Here is a 23,943-nt window from a genome sequence, read left to right as displayed (position 1 = left end):
ACTGTTACCTCTTTCTGATGATACAGTTTTTACTTTTTTAAAATAAAATTCTTGCCGTCTTACATATTGCACCTTTAACTGCTCTTGAAATCACTGTCATAGCTTCCATGTTGACAGAAAATTAGACAGACTCTTTCATGAGTGATTGCTTAGGACAAAACTGAACAAAATAAACATAATTTTGTGCAAAAGGAATACTTTTCTTTCCTATTATGTTAATACCTCTCTTCGAAGGTTGGGAACTACTGATCTAAACAACCAGTGTGAACAACTAAAGTTTCCCTTACATAGCTTTGATAGATCAGTTATGGCATTCTAAATATTTTTTTTTAGCTGCTGAATCGGGATAAATCTGATCGTGATCTGTAGCTTTCTACTTGTCTAATAGCACCTGGTTTCACAGTGGATCAATGAGCACAGAGGCCACATCGGCCCTCAGCTTCACTTATTCATACTGAAGAGCAGAGACAGGAGTGACAGCAGCAGCAGAGACGGACACAGACAGACAAAAATAAATAGCTTAGTGAGGAAACAATTCTTAGTAAAACCATATGATTTTGATATGTTATCTCTGTTATTATTTTCAATTCTTCCTTCATCAATGAATTGTAAAATGGCAACACTGAACAGCTTTGTAATGGTAACAGACATGAAGAGAGACGAGCTGCATATCTAACCGCATCTACAATGATCTGGGAAGATAATTATGGATTAATAAACAGTGTATTTTTCGAGTGTTAATGGTTCCTGGATCACACCATTCAAGCTGTATACAGAGAGACATTTAAACTGACGCGAGACAACTCAAACAGAAAGAAATGCGTGTATCAGCAGGAGTGAGGTTGACAAGGAGGACGACTGGAGCCCTGCTACACTGGGCTGTGGTCAGGGGAAGCGTGCGTGGCCGTCACCGTCACACACTCGGTGGCCGTGTCCTTGGTCCTGCGCAGGCCCATGTACAGCCTCTCATCCAGGTTAGCAGTCAGTTTGTCCGTGAGCTCCGCTGTGATGGTCTGTGGGCCGTAGCCTGAGGAGTCGGGCAGCTGAGGGGGCGAGCGCTCGTCCGGGGGCTCGGGAGGGAGCCCGGATTGTTTGCTGTCCTCCTGAGGGTCGTGGTGCTCACCCTGACCTCCGTCTTTCTCTGAGACGGAGGGTGGTGGAAAAAAGGAGGTGTCTCTGTCCTTGCCCCCGTTCTCAGCACTCGCAGGCTCTACCTTTGGAGTGTCAGGAGTGCTGCTGGTACCGTCACTGGCCTCCTCGTCAGGAGCGCTGACGATACGGGGGAGCGTGCTGTGGTAACTGGTGTCCAGTGGGTAGTTCACACTGTCACCCCTCCGTAGAGGGGTTCGCTGTCTGTCAAAAGAGGACTGGAAGTGTCTGACACCAGGGTCGCTCCACTGTTTGTGGCGCTGCCACTGCTTACGGAGGTGGATTCGGGAGCGGTGCTTCCTCAGCGGTGACTCCTGCAGGTCAAACTGAGGGTCATGGCGGAGAAACTCGTGAAAGAGGGCGTCCGTCTTCTCATCTATGCTGTAGTCTCGCCGGTGCAGCATTGGCGGTTGAGGTGAAGGCTGTGCAGCCTCTCGAGGCGTGAGCATCTGACCATATGGGAACCAGCTCAGTGAACCAGCACCTGTTTCTATGGAGACTCCTCCACTGGCACCCAACAACAGCTCGTCCTCCGGTTCCTCCTCAAAGAGATGAGACTCAAAGCTCTCACCGATAGTGCCAGTTCTTCCTGCATTGGTGAAATGGTGCCTTTTTTCATGGGCTGTTCTGTCCTTGGGGCTGCTGCTCATGCTACCGAACAGTCGCAGGTCTTCTGGGCCGCGAGACGGAGCCTCTATCGACGCATACCCGCTGTCCATCTGCAGCAATTTACGAGTCCCTGTTTCTCCGTCGCTGCCCCCTCGCTCTGATTCTGTGCTATCCTGTTTCGTCCTTTTCCCCTCCTTCATTCCCAATTTTTCATCCGTATACATAAAAATGTCCTTGTCGTCCTCTCCGCCCTCATCCCCTAAATCCTGGGATGGGTAGCTTGGCAGCCCTCCTCTTTCTGTCTCCGTGCGTCCGCCCAGCGAACATACACTATCAGCATCACTGCAGATGGAGTTCCTGTCGTTGTTGCTGCTCTGGTCAGAGGCCGCGTACTGTTCAAGCGTTGCGCGTAGGGTCCAGATGTCTTTGTAAAGTGACTGGGGGTCCTGGGAATCTAGGGAGTCCAAAGGGTCTGCACCTTCCCTTCTTGCCAGGGACAGTGCTTCGTCTTGGGGATCAGGGGATAGGCCAATCACCCCTGGTCCTCTGTGGCTGCAGCTGGGCTCCACCATCACCTCTACCTCTACCCTGTAGTGTGCACACAGGTGTGGAGAGATGAGATAAAATGAAAGAAATAAGGAGTGAAGGAAGGGAAGAAACACACAGACAGCAAAACAAGAGTCAGTGTCAGAGCGTTTACCTAAATAACATCTGAGACATGGCTGTGTTCACACGGCACACAATGATTGTCATGACTTGCAATGGCTGCTGTTGCATGTCCTTAAAGTGAACTTAGCTGAATACTGATGCCATGTGTGCTTGAAAAGTCCCAGAAATCCCCTGCTTTCATCTTGGTACAGCAGATTTAAAGGGATAGTTTGGATAATTTGAAGAGGGGTTGCATGAGGTAAGCATAGTCAGTGTATAGTGATTGCTGGTTGCAAATCCTAACTAAGCTTTTAAAGCACCAAAGTCACACAATAACACAAACAGATGGAGGCAGCAGTTTACCAGCAACTCCCACATTCTGCCAGATAAAATGACTTATTTCACCTGTGGATTTTGGCTGGTTTTGAGAGACCAATATTTGGCAAAGTCGGAAAAAGCTGTTTAACAACAAAGTGAAGCAGTAAAAATATTCTGGGATGCTGTGTAAAACTTAAATAAAACTGCACTGATTTGCTTTTCAACTTTTACTGTTCAAATGGATAAACTTTATTGTTTTTTTGTGAATACACACTGAAATCGATGGCTGCAACACCTTCCAAAAAAGTTGGAACAGGGGTGACAAAAGACTGGGAGAGTTGTGGACTGCACAAAAAATGATGAGCAGGTCAATTTGTAATAGATTATAGTGTCACGACTGGATATTAAAGGTGCATCCTCAAAAGGCTCAGTTATTCACAAGCATAGAAGGGGTAAGTTTCACTACATTGTTGGGCAAATAATTCAACAGTTAAAGAACATTTCTCAACACAAAACAACAAGGAATTTAGGGAATCCCTAATATCATTAAAAGATTCAAAGAATTCCAAGAAGTGCATGTAAGGGGCACGGCTGCCGTGACCTTTGACCCCTCAGTCTGTACTGCATTTAAAACCCACAAACCAAAGATACTACATGGGCTTGGGAACTCGTTGGAAAAACTTTGTCTGCAGACAAAAACACTTTTGATCGCAACTTCAAAAGCCAGCATCTGCGATGGTATGGGGGTGCGTTACTGTCCATGGCATCATGGGTAACATCTCTGAAGGCCCCAGTTATGCTGAAAGGTACGTACAGGTTTTGGAGCAACATATGCTGCCATCCAGACAGACGTCCCTGCTTATTTCAGACAGACATTGCCAAGACACATTCTGCACGTGTTACAACAGTGTTGAGTCAGATTGAGTGCATATTTATAAAAAAAAATAATCAAGTTCAGTTAATTAAACATGGGTCAAAAATTCTTGGAAAATCTTTGCATTCTGTTTTTATTTGTTTTACAAATGTCCCAACTCTTTTGAAACTAATATTGTTTTTTTTGGGTGGACTGCTTCTCTTAACTGAGGGCAAGTTGACCAACATCTACTGTGAGTAAGACACTGACTATTGATAAATACCTCATACATCCCCGCATTAAACAAACCAAACTATCCCTTTAAACAGAACTTAGCTGAATACTGATGCCATGTGTGGTTGAAAATCCCCAAAGATCTCCTCCTTTCATCTTGGGACTGCAGATTTAAAAAAATCCATACTGTATGAAACATAACTTATCAGTAGCAATAAACTGTAGCAGAGCACGGGGATCATCAAATTTCTTAACTCACGGCAGCGTCCAGGAAATTCCTTTTATTTTCAACAACAAACATCTGCGAACATACACAGGAAATGCTGTTTAATCTAATATTCAGTGAAGGAAAATAAATGGTTACATAAGAAAATACTTTGGGAGATTGGTTATTTTTGTTGCATAACCTAATACTGAGCAAAATCTGCATTGCTGTGTTAGTGAACTTAAAATAACAAAAATCGAAGTGGCCCCTGCGCTTTTGGGGACATCATGACATTATTAGACCATGTCAGCGATGGAATGGTGTCCTATGTCAGACATAAACCCTGCATCCCAATTCTCCACTCATCTCTCCCAAAAAAAAGTGTAGTCTGGGAATCCCCTACATCTGGCTTCAAATCATGAAATTGGATTTCTAAAGAACTCTTGTTTGGGATGCCATTGCATACAAATCAGGCTGTGGTTAGATAGTATTTAGTTACACAGCATGTTTAATTAAATTAGATGTCCTAGAAAAACAATTAGTCTAAAAAAAAAGACAAGAGGACATATTTCATACACAACTTTCTATATTTTTCAATGATTTACATTTCAGTTGTCTTGATATTGACATTTCCCACATGATTCTCTTGTATCCCTGCTCCTCTGGCATGTTAAAAACAGCCACTTTTTGAGGATTTCACACAGTTCATGTAAGCACACTTTTATGTTAAGGCAAAGTGGTGAAGAATTGGGACTTAGGGCCGTATCCTACTCTACATCATTACCATATGTTTTCTAGCTACAGTAAAGAAATGAGTGCAAGGCAGCAAAGCAGTGGAGAGGATGAATGGCAAGGGAATTAAAGATACCTGCCGAGGGAGGGGGGTGGTGTGGAAGGGGGAGAGAGGAGGCGTGTAGTGGGCTGGCTGGGGCGGTAGGTGACGTCCTGGGTGCGAGCGATGTACTGGATGAGGTCTATGTGGTGCGCGTCGTTGTCGTCCTGGTCCATGCTCTCGCTGGCGGCCCGCTGGCGCTGGAACTGCCTCCTCTTCGGAGAGCCTGGCACGCCGAACAAGAGGAGAAAGAGCAGTGCAAGTTGTGTAACAGCAGGCAGGAGTGAAGTGACACATAATTCAGGAGAAAGCTTCCGTCAACTGTTGAGGTTTCTAAGGGGATTTAGGCTCTTTTTTTCAGTCCCTTGGTACGATACAGGGCCGGAGCCTGTGGGAGCGCAGGGAGTGTACATATGAAGGGGATCGGTAGGGAGGATTTACTCAGGGGCTCAAATTGACTTGGAACGACCAAACTTTACGTCACTGAGCCATCTGTCTTCTACGTGTGTGTGTCTGTGTGTATATCCGACTCTTAGCAGGCAAAAGGCATCTCACAGTTGGTTGCTGGAGCCCCCTGCTTAACTGTTGTCTGTTTACCACCAGAGAATATTGCCAAAAATACTTAACACTCAAATAGAGAAAATACACCTAGAAAGAAACTGTCACGCTGTAAAACTAAACTATTTGTTTTAACTAAAAAAAGTTAGAGACCAGGTTGCTTTGAAATTTTTAGTTGACTGAATTTGAAACGGCAAGTTGAAGTATTTTTTTAATGACTCAAAACAAATAAACTCAATATTAATTTAGTTGTATTTGAGAAAGTATGTTCAATAAGCTTAAGATATCAAGTAAGTCCCTCATTTCACACAAAAACTTAGCTGTAAAACTGTAATAAAGAAATAGAGAAAACTCCGAAAACACTGAGCTGTGAACCTGATTTATCATTATTTGTGTGCTTAAAAAATAAATGGTAGCAACTGAAGATATTAAATTAACTGTGACTCACTCATGTCACTCATTTACTTCATGCCAATGAGTTTACTCAAGAGTTTCTGAAATATTTACTTTTATATCTTAAACTCAAAGATACAAGTTTATCTAAAAAAAGAAAGTAAATTCTCTTAAAAAAAAATATTAGTTGGTAAAACTAAAGACTTTGAGTTGGGTTCAAAGCTCAAAAGTCTACTGAAGTTAGCTGCCTTGAAACTTTGCATTTTCTCAACTTTTTCATTTTTATAGTGTACAGCTGAAGATCACATTTCTTCAGAAATTTAGTGAGTTAATTGAACTCTGTAGTGTACATTCGTTCAAGTCATCATTTCAAATTCAAAGGCTTAAAGTTAGAACTTATGTTTAGAAGTTCTAAAGTGTTCTGAAAATAAACACCAGACATTTGAAGTTTAAAAACTAAACATTGTAGATTTACTTTACATAATGAGAAAAGATTACTTTATTCCACCAAATTCCTGTGTGATTTCTTACACTGCAACATGACTGCAGCATGACTTTATTTTCTCTGATTTTTACAAAGACCCACCCAAGACCAAAGTTTTGTTGCACTTCCCTGCTGCACTGGCACAGATTGTTTCTAAAAATAATATAATCGAAATATACTTTACACCATCAAGGCTCCATTACCTCTGGTGTCCAGACTCGAGGCTCTCTGGCTGCTGTCCAGCTTCCATTTCTTGATCTTGAAGTAGGGGCTGGCCCCCTCCAGACTAGCATGGCGCCGCAGTTTAGTGAAGAACTGCAGCACAGGCCCCTGGCTTCCCACACCGCCGCCAGCAGGAGGGGCACCGCTCCCCACCGTGGCCCCTTCTCCAATGCTGACACTGCTGCCTCTGCCCCGGGGCCCCGCTGCCATCATCTCGATCTAAGGAGAGAGAGAGAGATACGTGGTCAGGAAGAAAACCTGCCAGACTGGTGGTGTGTGTGTGTAATCCCTTCTGACAGTGATGTTCCACACAGGCTTCCTTGTTTACCCATCAACCATCACTCTTGTTGGTCCCCCCTCAGGCTCCATGACCCTCTCATGCCTGCGTGGATGACTCACTGGTTGACTGGCTGGTTGGATAGATGGTTGGTGCACTGAGAGACTACCTTAGGAAAATTCATCCTGCTACAAATAATTAACTCAACAAACCTCAGCACTTACAGCTCATTTGTATGCACACTCAGAACCAGAGAGATCAGCAAGAAAATCAGTGAGACATGCCAAACTTATCATCACTGTAAAAATTACTTATAGCTTGATGTACAATATGTAGGATTTGTCAATTACTATTTGTAAATGCACCAGAAAGAAAAAGTTAATGGTTAAATCTTATTCCCAGGATGTCAAAAATGGATTTTTTCAGCTGGTAAAACATCAGAAATACAGCAAAATGATGAGACAATAAGAAGTTACAGGGAAGGGCGGTGTCTCTGCAGATGCATGTGTTGTCACATGCTCCTGGTGGGTCATGGATGATGATTAATAAGTTGAGGTAAGAGAGAGTCTGTGCATTCTTAGGACAATTCTGCATAGTATGCCTTTAAAGTAATTATTAAAATTGTATTAATGGACAACACTGTGTAATTGTTGCACCTTAGATGTTATGCAGCCCCCCACCACGACCTAGGGCGTCAGTCCCAGCAAGTAGCAGCCCCCCTCTCCCCTGTGCTAATGTCCTGACGTAAACCAGTGAAGTGGAAAGTGGGACAAAGATGCCGTCTCATAAAAACCTGCATGGTTTGGCAGTATTTTGATCTAGAAAATGAACATAAGGTTAATGTATCTAGGCTGTGGCCTATAACCACTCAACTGGAGCAAGTGTAACCACATTCAATGCAGACATGACGTTAACCTGAAAGGAGAGCAGGCTGCTGGTGTTAGCGCACAGCAAACCAATGTGACATCCTTTTCTGATTGTTTTCTAACTTTTAGATTTGTTGACTATAATGACTTTAAATTTCCATTTAATCGACAGGGAAATTTGTCATTAGAAAATTCCTATTTTATAGTAGTTACAGGTTACTTACAGAGCTTGGCTCTTTAGTGCTGAGAGCAACAGTGTTCTCACTGAAGCTGGTGTCCACCACAGAGTTGAGAGCATCTCCAGGGAGGGCACAGCTGGGATTGACACTCAGGCTGGTCAATGCTGTTTGTGGTAGGGGGCACAGCATTGGCTGAAGGGAAGAACACAAAAAAATTACACTTTTATCAGTTGTTGAACACGCATGTTTTCTGCAAAGCTCGGTTGATTAATCCAGTCAATCAGGTGACACTTCTCAAGTCCCGCCCCTTTTTGGTCTGTGCTTCAAACAGTTGAGCAATCTCGGAATCAGGCAGAACCTCGGTCAATTTTGTCCTTTTTTTGTTTCCTGTACTAAGATGTGCTATGTGCCAGGCTCATTTATGTTGAAAAGAAAAGCCAATTTTGAATGATTAAAAAGATGTTGCTGGGGGATCTAAGCGACATAATCACATCTTAAGTTTGCTTGTTTAAATTAACTTGCTACCTAGCAATTGATGTAGATTAGCTAGCTAGTTAAGGAGCACTTTGCTAACATTAGCTATCAGGTATTATTGGCTACCTAACAACTGATGCAAATTAGCTGCTAGTTAGCATGTGTATTGCTACAGTGCATTGATATATTAGGATGAACTAGATAGTGAATGCACAGATGGTGCCCATTTAGTCCAATGAGAATTGCTCACCTGGCACATGAGCCGAAAAAATTTTCTAGCTTCCAGATTTAGTCCCTGGTCATACAGCCCACTGAATATGACTGAATGACTGAATGATGTCACATATTTTTAAATAGCTTTTTTTTGGCTTCGGCAAAGTTTAACAAATATAAAACCTCTATGGATCAAAAAATCATAACAGAAAGTTTGAAATGTCCTGTCAACAGTTGTACAGACATTTTTATAATGTTAGCCTATGGGGGCAAATGCTTTTTGGGCTGGTGGGGATTTTTTAGTTGCAATACCACGAGTGGCTACTGGGAAAACCTGGCAGCAGGGCTGAGCAGCAAACCCTTGTCTAGTTTTATAATACGTCATGAGCTCATGACTAATGTAGATTAGCTAACTATTAATATTAGCTTAGGATATGACTGTATATGTTGCTTTTACAAGTCTCCCAGCAACATCTCTTAATCATCTTCAAAATTTGTTTTTCTTTTAAATGTAGGCTAGCCTAGCACGTAGCATGTCTAAAAACAGGAAACAGGAAAGGACAAAGTTGACCAAGGTTCCAAAATTGTACAGTCTTCTTTTGGCGACTACAGTAACTACTGTTGCCCCATTCCAAACTTTCCATGTTTAGGTATGAATAACAAAGCCACATTCTCTCTCCAGCAGTCAGCCCAGCACCAGTGATTGAACGGCCACACCTAAATGGGAAATCAATGTGCACAGCCTGTTGAAATGAGCAGGCAGAGAGGGGCCTGATTCTTGTGTTTGGGTACATTAGGTTGATACATTCTCCTGGCCTGACCCGAGTGATTGATGTCCTAATTGGCCCTGGTCAAGACTAATGATGCATCAGGAGTAACAGCAGGTTAAAGGCTGTCACCTGAAAGATGGAAAGTGCTGACTTGGCGACAGGGCGCGTTGTCATGGTGATGCTGTTCTCGGCCGAGTCGCACTCGTGGATGGTGACTATCTTGAGGGCTGGGGGAGTGATGTGGAGGTGTGTGAGGCGGGCATTCTTCAGGTGGTGAAAGTCGCCCTCGGTCAGAGTGTACCTGGGGTGAACAACATCGAGTTAGATACAAATTTATACAATTCTTGAAAGACAACACATAAGTTGCTCGATGAGTTATAAACCATGAAGCTTATCTTTGCACAAGAGACAAACAGCCAGGGGAAATATCTGACTTCCAACCCATCACAGTTACTTTGGATTCCACATTTAGCCCCACGGAATAATTCCTTTTCAAGAATTTGCATATCAGACTCAGGGCTTTAAGAGAAAAGTAGGTCAGTGAAATAATGAGAAAGGGTGAGAGCTCTTTGTGTCCACAGCATACATAATGCATTCTGAATTAATTCTTAACCCTAAACTAACATAGAAGTGAGAGGCACACAGTAAAGTATGTACATTCTTTGATCTTAGAAAGTGGTAAAAGCTGGAGTTTATGGACCTGAATGTGAATTGGACCCTGAATAAAAAGTACTGAGTAGCAAATGTGAGCTTCTGTGTACGTGTTGGCTGTCTGACCTGCGGCCCTTCTCCTGGGCCTTCTTGCCATGATCGAAGAGCGCAGCCTCATTGAAGGAGACACGACGGCCTGTGGTACCCGTGGAGAGGAACCGCTCGGTCTCTTGGTCGTGAGAGCTGGCCATTGACAGGCACTCTGACTCATCCACCCTGATGGTGATTTCTACCAGAGATACAAGAGGGAAGAGACAGAGGCAGACAAAGATAGATAGATAGATAGATAGATAGATAGATAGATAGATAGATAGATAGATAGATAGATAGATAGATAGATAGATAGATAGATAGATAGATAGATAGGTAGATAGATAGATAGATAGATGGATAGATGGGTAGGTGCATTAAATAAGATCTGTGGTTAACACAAGCTTAAGAGACTTTCACATTTTGCTCTACAACATAAAACACATCAGTAAACGTGTCACTCCTGAAGCTATTTATTTGTCGTAAAAAAGGCGGTTGCTAGCAAGTGGCTAATGAGACTACGATGGTGGTCACAGGTAGTGAACATCATCATGTCAAACACTTGTCACTTAGTGGTGGTGACAGAGAAGTCATGCAACTGTGGTGTAGTTCATTTGTGATCTAACATTTTTAATTTTTACTTCAAAAATCATAATAGTGGTTTTCATTTTTGAAGATTAACTTTCTGAACAAAACGTGAGAGTATTGTAAACTACTGTTTGCCACAGAATTTATTTTCTGCACTAATCCATAATCCAATTGAAAAATCCCATTGGCTTTTTGCTAACTTCTGGGTTGGTCTACAAAAATACATCATATCTGTCAACATGTAGATATTCATGATCCCCAGAAGATGACATGTTATCTCTCAACTGTCAACTGTGTAGTTAAGACATAAACCACTGCATAAATTCATTTTATAACGTCTGTTCAAAGTCAGCCCATGTCTGCTATACTGTACATCTACACTGACTGTGACTGAGGTGAAATATCTGACACCTTCAGACATCTTGGTGGAGGATGAGTTTGGTAATATGGCAAACTGCTGACCGTAAAACTAAACAAAAAGCATTACAAAAGCAGTTTGGTGCCAAACTGATGCTGCCTTTTAATAAATAATTTTCATTGGAGACAGAGCGCATTCCACTGGTCCGAAAATGTCAAAACGTGTTCCAGGAATCTCACAGGTACTTAAACTAATTGGGTGGAGATCACAACATTTTAATGGATTAGATATTACACGTTTGTGCTGACGCAATAAAAATATCCCTGCTGCTTCCATCAATCCAATCCCCCCCATCTCCTAGCCTGCCCGTCTCCATTACTCCACCCTCTCTCACTTACTTCCCTCTATTCCCATCTATTCCCCTTTGTCCATTTTTCTCTTACCATGGGTGGGCTGAGACTCCTCCATGTAGGTGGTGGTGGTTTTCTCAGGGTCATCGTTGGTCCTGGGACACACAGAAACATTCAGATCACTGCAGTGACATGATTATCCCTGAAGTCTGTCTTTCATCTGTTGAACTCTACTAGGGGTGTCCCAATCCGATATTGACATCAGATATCGGTCCGATATCAGCCAAAAAACGAGTATCGGATTTTATCGGACTGCATCTAAAAAATCGATATAAGCGCTCCGATAAGCAGTCCATTTTCCGCTCCAGCACTTCTATCCATAGGTGACTCTGGTTGCTGACTATTGTTCTCTGTTTGACGAGCCTTTTCTAACATTCCACAATACAACATAAGTAATAAAAGTATGTATGATTCGTGCTGATATTGTATCGGATCGATATCAGTATCAGTATCGGTATCAATACTCAAGGCTGCAATATCGGTATCGTATTGGAAGTGAAAAAGTTGTATCGGGACATCCCTAAACTCTACTGATGTAGGCAGAGTACAAGGCTTTACGATCATGACCCTTTTGTTCAGGATGGTAAGCTAAGTAGCTAATTAGCTAGCATTTTGCTAACAACAGCTCACTTAAGATGTGAACCTACACCACTTTTACTGGAAAAGAAGGTTGACTAAAGAACCAAGTTTATTCAACTGTCATTGCATGACAGTGCAAAAAAGGTCCATGACTTAGGAAAGATCCATTACCAGCATTAAACACGATGTTCTGACCACTAACAGAAAGTATCATTTGTACCTTAAAATATCAAACTTAAACTACTCAGTCTAGCACTATACACATAATGGGAAATGAGGGCCGTATTTTTGACTAAGGGATGTTTTTTTTTTTTATACCACATCACCTGTACCAGAATTATAATTTGTTTTAAAATAGATTTTATTTAGTATGAGACTCAAAGTGAGCGTCCACATGAGTTGAGTGATTGGACACAAACATAACTTTTTAATTGCGGTGCTTTGGTGCCATAATAACAAGCAACTATATAGCCAGTTTTGCTAGCTATCATATTGAATGAATACTGTGGAGTGACGGCTTCAGCACCGCCATCAGCAGCGCCATCGACTGAGTAAAGGTGTCGGCATTTTCAACAGAGCCCTGAGTTACACCAAGCTTCGGAAATATCAACTTGACTTTCTGCATGAATAATTTTATGGGAGTCACAAATACCAACTTGATTATTCTGGGGGTTGCAACTCCAAAAGGATGAGAACCACCGTTATGGAGACATCAGCAAGGCAGGAATTTCACGCCTTTAGTTTTCCCTTGTGCCCCTCAAAAAATGATACACCCTGCCGCCTAGCTGATTTCACTCATTTCTCCTCTGCCTCTCTCCCGTCATTACGGATTTTAGACACCAGCGTCTTTTGTCGAGATTCTGATTGGGCAACATCACAGCGGTGGGTTAGATTTCCAGCCTTGTATCCTTGTATTATACCCCTGCAATGATGGGCACCAGTATTAAACTGAGACTGTTTTACTGTCAGTTTAAAACTCTTTGTAGCAGCACAAATACACATCAGCAGTTTAAAAATCCAGCTATAAGACGAGTGTAAGGATGAGACTGAATGTAGAATAGGACTGAATGTTCAGTGTGCTGTTTGTCTAAATGCCTGCCTGCTTGTATAATCAATGACAGCCTAAATCATTGCCAGTAACTTGATAACCTTCAGGGCCAGGGGACCTCTTGAACTGATAAAGCATGGTGCTTTATTGGATTGTACGTTTCCACTCATCTTTAAAGGCACAGAGGAAAGTGCACAATAAAGGTCATATTGTTCATTCTTTTGGTAGATTTTGCATTTAAACCTTCCTGTTCAAGCATCTTTAATTGCTGCTGATCCTCCACACAAGCTCCTTAAATCCCACGCCCCGTATTTACTTAATGAGGCCAAAAAAAGAAACTGAAAGCTCTTCTCAGTCTTTTCTCTCCATCTGATCTCTTTCTGCAGAGCTAGGAGTTGCATGTGGGTGCTTGTGTGTGCGCAAGTGTGAAGTGACTTGAGGGATTTCTCTGTCCATCCCGATCTGTGCTTCCTCTTGTCTTTCATTTCCTCTGTGGCTCCCGCTTCCCCATACTGTGTGTGTATCCGTGCGCACACGGGGCTGGGTTGAGACGCGAGATTAATCACAGCCGATGGCTGCTATGAAATCTCATTACACTCATCATTTGTACCAGTCTGCCCGATTCTCCTCTGCTCTCCCCTGGCAAGCCTCTCCTTTTCACGGCTCAGCCTCTGTGCTCTCTGTTTATCTGCATCTAGCTGGTGTGCTCTCATATAATCAAGTGTACTTGATGATGCGTGCTGCTGTAGAGAGGGACAAAGCATCTCGAGGGTAGCCATGTTACTGCTGAATAAATGCAGATGAATCACATCTGTTAATGGAATCATACTCGCTGGGTGGAGCGAACTGGACGATTTCACGGGAAGTAGTTAGCTTCATTTGCAATTACAATGAGTTTATCTAATATGTAAGCATACACATTCAACATAAGTACCCGCCGGTCTCTAAGTAGTTGTAGCATGTGAGCTCAGGAAGAGCAGTCTGTCAACAAACTGTGTGTACATGTGTGTGTGTGTGTGTGTGTGTGCTCATGCAACACAATAAAAGCACCACCTGTACACCTGGATCTGCAGCCAAAACTACATTTGTGAAGCAAAGTGATTTCATTCAACCTGCGTAGGAGTGGTGTTGATTTAAGTTTTGAGAGCATTTTAAAGGATGTAAAGTTTGGTGTTACTTTGTCGGACTGCATCGTAGGCTGTTCAAAGATTAAATAACAGGGACACCAGGCAACATTATGACATATTTTGATGAAAACCTGTTCAAAAGCACCTGTGGCTTCAAAATCACCAAAGAGTTCACTTGACTGTGGCAAACAACAAAAACTGAACATGACATAGTTACAGTGTTTTTGTTATTAAACTGTGCAGCTGCTGCTTTTACGTCCTTATTGTTGGTTTTGTACAGTGTTCTGTAGTTTGACCCTATGGAGTGCTGCAGGGACAAGTCCTAAAAACCGGAAATGAGTGAGCATATTATCTCTTCCAGTCCCCTTGTCTCGAAGTCAATGGGTTTTATGAATTTTTTTTTTGTTAGATGCATGAAATAAGGTCTGTAGTTAAACACGAGCTTAAGAGATTGTCACATTTTGTTCTACAACACTGGATCCATTATTGTATCTGGCCTTGTCAAGTTAACTGTTAATAGAAACAATAATTGGTAGCTTACTGACCATTGACAGCTAACAAAAGTGAATACTGTGTTGTTGTTTTCCTGTCCAGTAATGCACAGAAAAAATCATAAGCCTTTATGTATATTATAACAGTTAAAATTGTATTGAGGAAAATGCCCTTTTCTCTGTTTTTTTTTACAAATTGTAAACTGCATAAAATGTGTCAGTTAATAAAGTAGTTGTGAATTTTGAAGATTTTAGATGTCTTAAAAAAGGCGGCTGCTAACAAAAACCTAAATATTTGCATCTCTGGTTCCCTCACTGGGTTTTTTTGAATGGGTTTTTGGTTAGATGCCTCAAATAAGGTCTGTGGTTAACACATGCTTAAGAGAGTTTCACATTTTGTTCTGTGACACAAAATACATGAATAAATATGCCATGCCTCATGAATTTTGAAGTTTTTTATGTGTCTTTTTAAAAAAAAAGCTGACAAGTGGTTAAATGAGACTACAGAAGTTATCGGGGACATTAAACATCATCATGCTGAACACTAGTCATGTAGTGGTGGTGACGTAAAGTCAGTGGTGTTGTTCGTTTATAGCCTAATATTAGCTTTTTACATCTGGTGAAAGTGGTGTTCATCTGACTAGTGATTATTGTGCCGAACAAAACATGCAAGCATTATAAACTCTTTTTATGTTCTTTGCCACAGAGTTTATTTCTGCCCTAATCCAGAATACAATGGAAAAATTCCATTGTGTTTTTGTGAAGGGAACCAGAGAGACACTAATGTCCAGGTAGGCTTACAAATACATCATCCCTGCAGCACTCTATACTAATAAACACTTTGTAAGTCACCCTGGATGAATCTCGCAGAGTGCTTAAATGCTGCATGTAGGCATTGTTTCTGCAACATACCTGGCACAGAACTTCCCTCCTCGACGGCAGGCGATGAGGAAGACGGAGACAAAGATCAGCGTTCCTACCAGGAAGATGGAGAGGATCACCAGGAGGAGTACGTAGCCATATTGCTGCTCCTCAGTCTTGAATGGGATCTCCTGAGATACATAGATAGATAAATTAAATCTAGATCTACATCTAATCTGCTGATTGTTATCACGATTAATCCGTTATTCACTCAGTCTATACAATTTCAAAATTTGTGAAAATGCTCATCACAAAGTCCAAAGTGATGCCTTCAAATTACTTCTTTGGTACAACCAACTGTCCAAAGCCCAAAGGCTCTTCATTTACTGTCAGAAATGACAAAGAAAAGCAGCAAATCCTTACATTTAAGAAGCTGGAACCACAAAATGTTGGCATTGGGAACTAATTTCTTTGACTAATAGATTAATTGACTAATTGTTGCAGCTTTAATATATATATATACATATATATATATATATATATATATATATATATATATATATATATATATATATATATATATATATATATATATATGTATATATATATATTTATATATATATATATATATACATATATACACACATATATATAGACAGACAGGGTGTTAATTGGTAATTGTACCTATTGTACATGTCAGATTTATGAGTAGGCAGTGAGTGGAAGTTAAGTAGATATACTGTAACAGGAAGAGAGGTAGGTGTCTTTGTGTGCTGAATTTGAACATTAAGTGTGCTACTTCAAAAGAGAAAGTACAAGTAAAGCAAAAAGCTTCCCACATAAACATTGACAGACTGAAAATATTCACGGATATTTAATGCTGTAACTCTCTGAGCTGAGGGATAGAGGTAAAAACATGCCTACTCCCGACTCAGAGTGAAAGTTTTATTTTCTAAAAGCCTCACATTTGAATTCTGACAGGATACTTCAGTCTTACTACTTTAGCCCATTTATACAATATGGATAGTTTCAGTTAGGATCCATGAGTCACATTTTTGCAATAACGTACAGGGACGTACCATCTATATGTCAGTCAAGGAATCAGAAAAATACGTCCTGACACAAGAACCGCAGCCTAGATTTGACTACCTTTCTGTGCAGCTGTTTCACCTTCACAGTAACACCATGCAGCTTAAACGATTGATTTAGCCCCACTGGTTGGTTGGCCTGCATAAAGTGAATCTATAAATGCAACAGTACAATTAATCAATAAATGCCAGGGCTATTAACCTGTCTGCTGTGTACCTTAGCTATGGGAAAGCTCTCGCAGGCACGACTGCAGCTGAGATAATGAACCACACAAGGAGCACCGCTGTAGACCCCACAGTACAGACAATACTTAGTTTTGTTAGGATGAACACTTTTCAGCACAAGAGGACAAGACATATTGAAATCTTTATTCAACCAACCATATAAGCTTGCACGAAAGCAGATGGTAAGCTATTCCTGACAATAAAGTGCTGTGAAAGTCTACTGTGAGTCCAAAACTATTCTTTAAAACTCATAGCAGTTTAGTTCTCACACCAAGCTGTTAGCTAGGATTCACATTTTACTGAGGAAAACCAAACCTGATTTATTAGATACAGATCGGCGAATTACTAAATGAATAAAAAGATTAAATCACTTAAGAGAATAATGACATAAATAATTAAAATTAAAACAAAGAAATAATACAGGAATAATTATATTGATTTTTTTTCAGTTTCTTCTGTCATCTCAGTAATTAATGTTTATCTTAGCAGGATGTATGTTTTTATTAACAAATGTATTTTTTCACTTAGCCATTTATATAATGTGGAACTAACATATTACATTAGCTTATTATTGAATTGCTAATTTTATAGACTTATATATCCCATTTCAATAGCAGCTAAAAGAGTACACTCAGTAGAATTCAGCTCTCCACCAGGCAACAGATGCTGAAACACCTGCTGCAATGCCACCACAACTGCCAGAGGCAACCAGCGCAGATCTGCAAAGTTTTTAATGAAGTGTTTTTGTATCTGTTGTTGTTTGTATATGTAGTGTAGGATTTCTTATATAGATGTATGCAACGTTTTTTAATAACATGTTTCAGTACTGCATAGTCTCAGTCTTCTTTGAGATGCATATAATAGTGTAATGGTATTGTAACAGAGCATCCTGGGTTCACCTAACTGTATTAGATTAATAAGGAAACAATAAGTAGGATGGTAAATCCAAACCCCTCAATTTAAACATTGTTATTTATTTAAAACATTAGAAGCAACTAGGCAGATTTACAACAACATGATATAAAATCTACATTTTGGACAAACTCAGAAAGCTAAAATTTTAATTAATATATACTTGAGGTCAGGCTCGGGGTGGCCATAGGGAGTACCGGGGAAATCACCGAACGGCTGCTGCGCTCTCGGGCCGCGGCGGCCGCGGCGCCATAAAAACCAAGCCATTATTCTAGTAAAAATGCCGTATCGGAGAAACGGAAAAACGCCTTTTTACGCGCACGCGCGTGCATAAGGGTTGGTCTGGTGAAATCCCCGGGCTGAAAATGAGTCCCACCCCGACCCTGCTTGAGGTTGCCTGTTCATTGGTCAGAGCCAGCATGTCCTGGTGGAAGTTGTGGCTATTAAGATGGTTAATGTTTTGGCTCGGAAACAACTAGCCTGTCCCTAGTAAGTGAGTTTAATTTCAACCATTATCGTGTTTATCTTTTTAAATGTTTGTAACAAAACAAGATTTCATGAAAATCAGTTCAGAATTAAGCAAATTAAAGTAAATTTTTGTAGTGAAGTTTGCATCTCTCATTTGCTTTCTGGTGAACCTTGAACACTCCAAAATGGGAACAGCATAGAAACATGACATTGACATACAGCAGTGGCACAGTCAAGATGGCAAGGATTTATTAATCACATATTATGCCTAACTTTTGTGGAATATTGCATATTTTTGCTTACTACTGCAGATTATTACATGATCTGCAGATGCTCTGGTTTAACATGTAAAGAAAAGTTTTCATGGGAGTGACTTTCTGAGCCACGACAAAGTCCAAAATGAGGCCTGCAACAGACTAAGTAAACCTTATTTTAGCCTGGCACTTGTCAACAGCTTGTCTCTACCTGCTGGTTAAGAGGAATGAGGAGTGAGTAGTCAGTATAAATAAGGATTTTAAGTATTAAAAACTTGTGACTCTGCACAACCACCAGAGGTTCTTGAACATATAGTCATAAATGTGCACAAAAACTTCTATGCTGATGGTTCCAGTAGTTTGCGAGATTAACTCCAGCCCTGTTGGTCACTCACACATGCAATTACAAATTGCATGATCTCCTCCAAGCGCAGCCATCTCAGTTAATTATTTTTTTTAAATCTTATTTAACAGGAATTATATTTTTAATAAAAATATATTTTCCTTTAGCCCCCTTCTATTACTTTATCATTAAACTGCCCATTTTAAAGATTTATTTCAGAATTCTAATTTTTTTTTTATTGAATTTTTGGCTTCTTTATCCAATTTTAATAGAAAAAATGTGATAGTTTCTTTGTAGGCAGGGACTGAAATGGTTCAAATAAAATGATAGATTCCATCATGAGTGGAAGAGTGGAGAACAACAGCGGGCCTTGTTCTTTTATAGAGTGTCAGTAACAACCAAGGCTGTGCAAAAATGACAGACTTTTGATATATATCACAAATGATGATCTTATCCTGAACTCTACCCCGGGGCAGTGAGAGCGCACAGCAAGTGTTAATGAGCGCTACACTGTGACGTCACATTGTAATTTCTCTACGAGGGGAAATTAAAGCTGAGATTAGATCAGAGATTTAATTATTTCAGGTCCAGGTCAGGATGTTCTCTATTAGCCAGTCAATCGGCCAGAAGAGAATATGAGGGAAAGTATGGTTCTGGTGGACACACGCAAACTCTCTCTCATACACACACACACACACACACACACGCACAGAGGAAGTTTGAGAATAAGCCAGTGGCGAAAGGCAGACTTACTGTGGAGTTTTCTGGTAGGATGTTCCAGACGGTAGACTCATTGCTCATGGTCCAGGCCAACTAGAGAGTCCCTCTGAGAGATAACACACACACACACACACACACACACACACACACACACACACACACACACACACACACACACACACACACACACAGAGGAAATGACTGTTACTGAAGCTGTTCATCAAAACACAAAGTCAGCCACCAAAAATGCTGCATTTTATCTGTACTATTACTACAGGGCGAGACCGGGGGCAATTGTAACAGGGGGCAGTTGTAACCTGCTCACTTTTTTCAATCTGAAACAAGCTCAACACATGCTCAGTAGGACTCTCTCTGCCTGTGGAAAAGGAGCAGGATCAGCAGAAGTTTTCAAGAGAGGTACAAAAGTAACTTTTTGGACTGCTGTCTAAAGTTTAGATGACTGTGAATTTAATCTTACATCAATTTTATCTCCAGGTTATTGGTTAAAAATTGAATGAACAGACTGTGTTGATATACGTGTTGCTAGGTGGCATACAAGATTTTATCATGGCCGCAAGATCAGTGACAACTGTGACACTGTTACAGCTGCTCCTGAGAAACATGGCTCATGTAAGCACCTTGTTTGTCTCCTGTTGACACTATTGTTTGTTAGAAAATGAACATATTTCACTTAATCTAAATGTAAAATTGCTACATTTTCTCTTCAGACTTTCACTTTGAACACATGATGCCTGATGTCTAAAATAAATTAAATCATATCGGCCCTAGAAATAAATTGTATACTATAGTAGTAAGGTGATTTCTTAAAAATGTGCTTTTATTTGAGATACTGTGGGATAATACGACATATTTTTTCAGTGTCACAATTACCTCCAACCACTGTTAGAGCTGCCCCCACCAAAGGAAGCAATTGACTTCTTGCCTTAACTTTGATATAGTCTTGTCCTAATTAGAAAATGTATCTACTGTATTATTCATTAATGCACACATATGTTTAATGTATCAAAAGGTGACTGGTGTATTTTCTGTGAATTATGAATGAAAATGTAAAAAATGTTGCAATTGCCCCCAGTCTCCCCTACATGTATACATATAACAAAACATAAAACAAAACTTGTCTGAACTCATACTCTAAAGAATGTTTTTTCAGTCCATGACTGGTGTCCGATGCCTAATAACACACCAGATACAGTGTACAGTGTGACAGGAGATAGTCGTGGGAGCAGAAAAATCTTGTTGCATCTCTAACAGCCGTGAAAGACTGCAAGATGAAGCAGAAACCAAATGTATGTGTGTACGGTGTGTGCTTGTACGCATGCGTCCAATAACACAGGAGATGCAAATGCTAGCATCTCAGCTTTAAATCTTCACCCATAATTCCACATCAGCCTGAAGATTCTCTATCTACCTCCTACACACACACACACACACACACGCACACACACACACACACAGAGGAGAGAGAAACACCAGCTCTTACTCAACACCGGCTCCAGCAGCTGAGTTACACTACCGCTGCTGCTGCTATGCGTTTGCTCTTACAGATCATAGCCATTAATACTGAGCTACTGCTGCACCAAACGCCCCCTCACTCACACTCACACACTCACACACGCACACACACATGATCCCTGGATAGATCTACTCACCCAGCAGGACAGAAGCAACATACCAGCAGCACTCAGCAGTCCTTGCTCTCCTACCAGTCACTGCAGCACTCAACTTGAGCACCACAACCTGTAAGCTACTGCCGAGCTCTTTGCTGCCAGCCTGACTGTCTAACTCCCTGCTGCATCTACCGTCCAAACTGTTACGGGAAACACACATCAGGCTGTGACCAGAATCCTTTCCTTTGCAGTGCTGTACCACATCCTGCTTTCTAACCAGCCCGGTTGTCTTACCCTGATGGAGGGCAGCGCGCAGCAGCAGCTCTTCTGGATGTGTGTGTGCCCGTGTGTGTGTATGTGCGCGTGGCTCAGGAGTCTCCTCCTCAGCTCCCTTACTGCATCCTCAGCCACCTCAGCCAGCCGACTGAGCCTGAGCAGCGGTCTTCCCCCTCAGGGCTGGCCCACTGGCCTCGAAGCAACAGGACGGCAGTGCTGCATGGCTGATACCAGACACACAACAGAGGGATTGGTTAATTATTCAGCTTGTTTAGATGAGTTTTACATGCAACAAATGCACATGCAAATATTAGAGCACGCTCTTTGAAGAAATCCTACAACTAGGGCCTGACTGATACTGGATTTTTGGGGCTGATTCTGATTAGCAAGTAAAAGAATTCCAATATCAATATATCAACCAATATTCTCTGTAAAAAAATATAACATACAGAAAATAGAATATATACATGAATACACACTTTTTGACAAAGGTATAGAGGCAGGATATTTCCATAAACATTATTTTCCAAAATCACATCAGGGCACTGAAACAGCAAACTTTCAGTATTCTTATTAACTATATTTCAAGCCAGTCCGATATATCGGTTGGCTGATATTATTGGTCTGATATTGGTCTATCACAGCTATATCACTCTCTTTCAGCATTGGTGTATATGCTGTCCCATATGCTCTGGTAGGAAAACTTTTTTTTTAAAACAGAACATAATAGAGATTTTTTCAATTTTCTTTCATGCTTTTTATAATTCATACTTATTTATAATTATTAAACACACCAATGCATGTTTTGTCATTTTGGATTTTATATCAATATATTTTTTATAAAGATAAATAAATTCTATTCTCATAGCACCTTTCAAAACATAATTACAAAGTGCTTCACGACAGCAAAACAAAAATTCTGAATAAAATGACAATACTGGTATCGGTCCCAGTATCGTACAGTATCATTCGTTGTCTGTACCAGCTTATCCTTGAGGGGTTGCGGGGGACATATCCCAGCTGACACTGGGTGAAAGGCAGGGTGCACCCTGGACAAGTCGCCAGTTCATGGCAGGGCAGACACACAGAGACAAACAACCATTCACACTCACATTCACACCTACGGACAATTTAGAGTCACCAATTAACCTATTAAACTGCATATCTTTGGAGTGTGGGAGGAAGCCAGAGAACCCGGACAGAACCCATGTGGACACGAGGAGAACATGCAAACTCTGCACGGACAGACCCTTTCCACTGCACCACTGTGTGATCCTGTACAGTATCAGTCAGGCTCTAATTATAAGTAACAAAAAACAGAAATAGAGCTAAATATATTAAATATGATTAAAAAAATATAATCAAATATACCTAAAGTACCTTCTATAAGGCTAACAGATAAAAACAATCTGCATTATTTTCTGTTTAAAAAAAGTTTTCATATTGGATAACATATGACAATACTGATATAGGCCAATATCGGGCCGATAATATTGGTCAAATGCTATATCAGTCAGTCCCTACTTACAACACCAAAGATAACACTGCCTGTATTCATTAAATAATAATGAAATAACATAATTTGATTAGCCTTTAAGGGAATGTGAAGAGAAATAACCATATTTATAAAAGTAGCTTTGAAAATCAATTTAGCCCGGTACTTTGTTGAGAACTGCTTACTCTATGGTGCTGCAAACGTTTTACATTTCTCTATTGATGGGTGACTGAGCAGATGGTTATATATGACTATCCCAGCAAGAGAACATCCCGTCATATCTAATAAATTTTCGGTTCATACCAGCTGGATTACTGCTATTATACTGTGTACCGTTGTCGCTTCGGGTAGCCTTCTGTATTTCGTGCCATATACCTCCCTAGAATAAACCTAAATGGTAATGATTAATTTAAGAGCTTGAAATAAGCTGTTTAACATAAAAAAAAGAGAATCGGTACTGCAATATTTCCCTGGTAGCTCTGGCAGCTGTTTTCTTACGGGAGGTTCAGCTGATAAAATCTTTCGAAAACAAAATCGCATCACATTGTGTAATGAAATGCGGCCGGTCGCGAACTTTAAAAAAATGAATGAAAGCCGGTTACACGCAGCGAGGTTAATAAATATGCCATCTCGATATTTCACAGGCAGGCAGGCGCCTCTATGATTCCCATCAGCCCGGTGACACCAACGGAGAAGAAGAAGAAGGAGAAGAAGAAGAAGGTGGCTCACATCACGACTTGAATCGGCTGCACAGACAGACAGACGAGCAGCGGGGCATGCAGGGAAGGCAGCACTCACCTACTCAGCCAGCCTGGTCCATGCAGGGGTGGAGGGGCGACACCAGTACCGCGAAACTCTTCTGTGGACACTTTAATGTGGATTTTAAAGCTAAAAGTATTTATGAATGAAACCCCACTGTTTAAGACACGCCCACCTCCTAGTCAGAGGCGCACCACGTGACGCAAGGAGTGAGGTAAAGCTGAGTGATGAAGGGTTTCTCAAAATTAGTCCGAGGCTCAGTCAGTCATCACAGTGTCTCCATGAATG

General features: G+C 41.0%; 1 protein-coding gene across 3 annotated transcripts; it reads right to left on the bottom strand.

Annotated features, from left to right (window-relative positions):
- Positions 1-23,865, bottom strand: cbarpb (CACN subunit beta associated regulatory protein b). 3 transcript variants are annotated; one of them, XM_084722896.1, is made up of 11 exons: positions 23,695-23,865; positions 21,420-21,625; positions 19,531-19,603; positions 15,539-15,678; positions 11,415-11,476; positions 10,062-10,224; positions 9,414-9,585; positions 7,873-8,019; positions 6,487-6,724; positions 4,885-5,074; positions 1-2,346 (listed from the first exon to the last, which is right to left on the bottom strand). In XM_084722896.1, the coding sequence occupies exons 3-11, from the start codon at positions 19,576-19,578 to the stop codon at positions 870-872; spliced, it is 2,637 nt and encodes an 878-aa protein (XP_084579022.1). In that variant the 5' UTR covers positions 19,579-19,603; positions 21,420-21,625; positions 23,695-23,865; the 3' UTR covers positions 1-869. The 3 variants fall into 3 exon arrangements, with proteins under 3 accessions (XP_084579022.1, XP_084579024.1, XP_084579023.1); XM_084722898.1 differs by lacking the exons at positions 21,420-21,625; positions 23,695-23,865 and adding an exon at positions 21,168-21,405; XM_084722897.1 differs by lacking the exons at positions 21,420-21,625; positions 23,695-23,865 and adding an exon at positions 20,702-20,952.
- Between the last annotated feature and the right edge of the window lie 78 nt (positions 23,866-23,943).

Source organism: Lutjanus erythropterus, chromosome 7 (assembly GCF_056507025.1).
Source record: "Lutjanus erythropterus isolate fLutEry1 chromosome 7, fLutEry1.hap2, whole genome shotgun sequence".
In the NCBI taxonomy this organism is placed as follows: domain Eukaryota; kingdom Metazoa; phylum Chordata; class Actinopteri; order Lutjaniformes; family Lutjanidae; genus Lutjanus; species Lutjanus erythropterus.
Note: the sequence above shows the minus strand (reverse complement) of the source record. Positions and strands in the feature narration are given on the sequence as shown.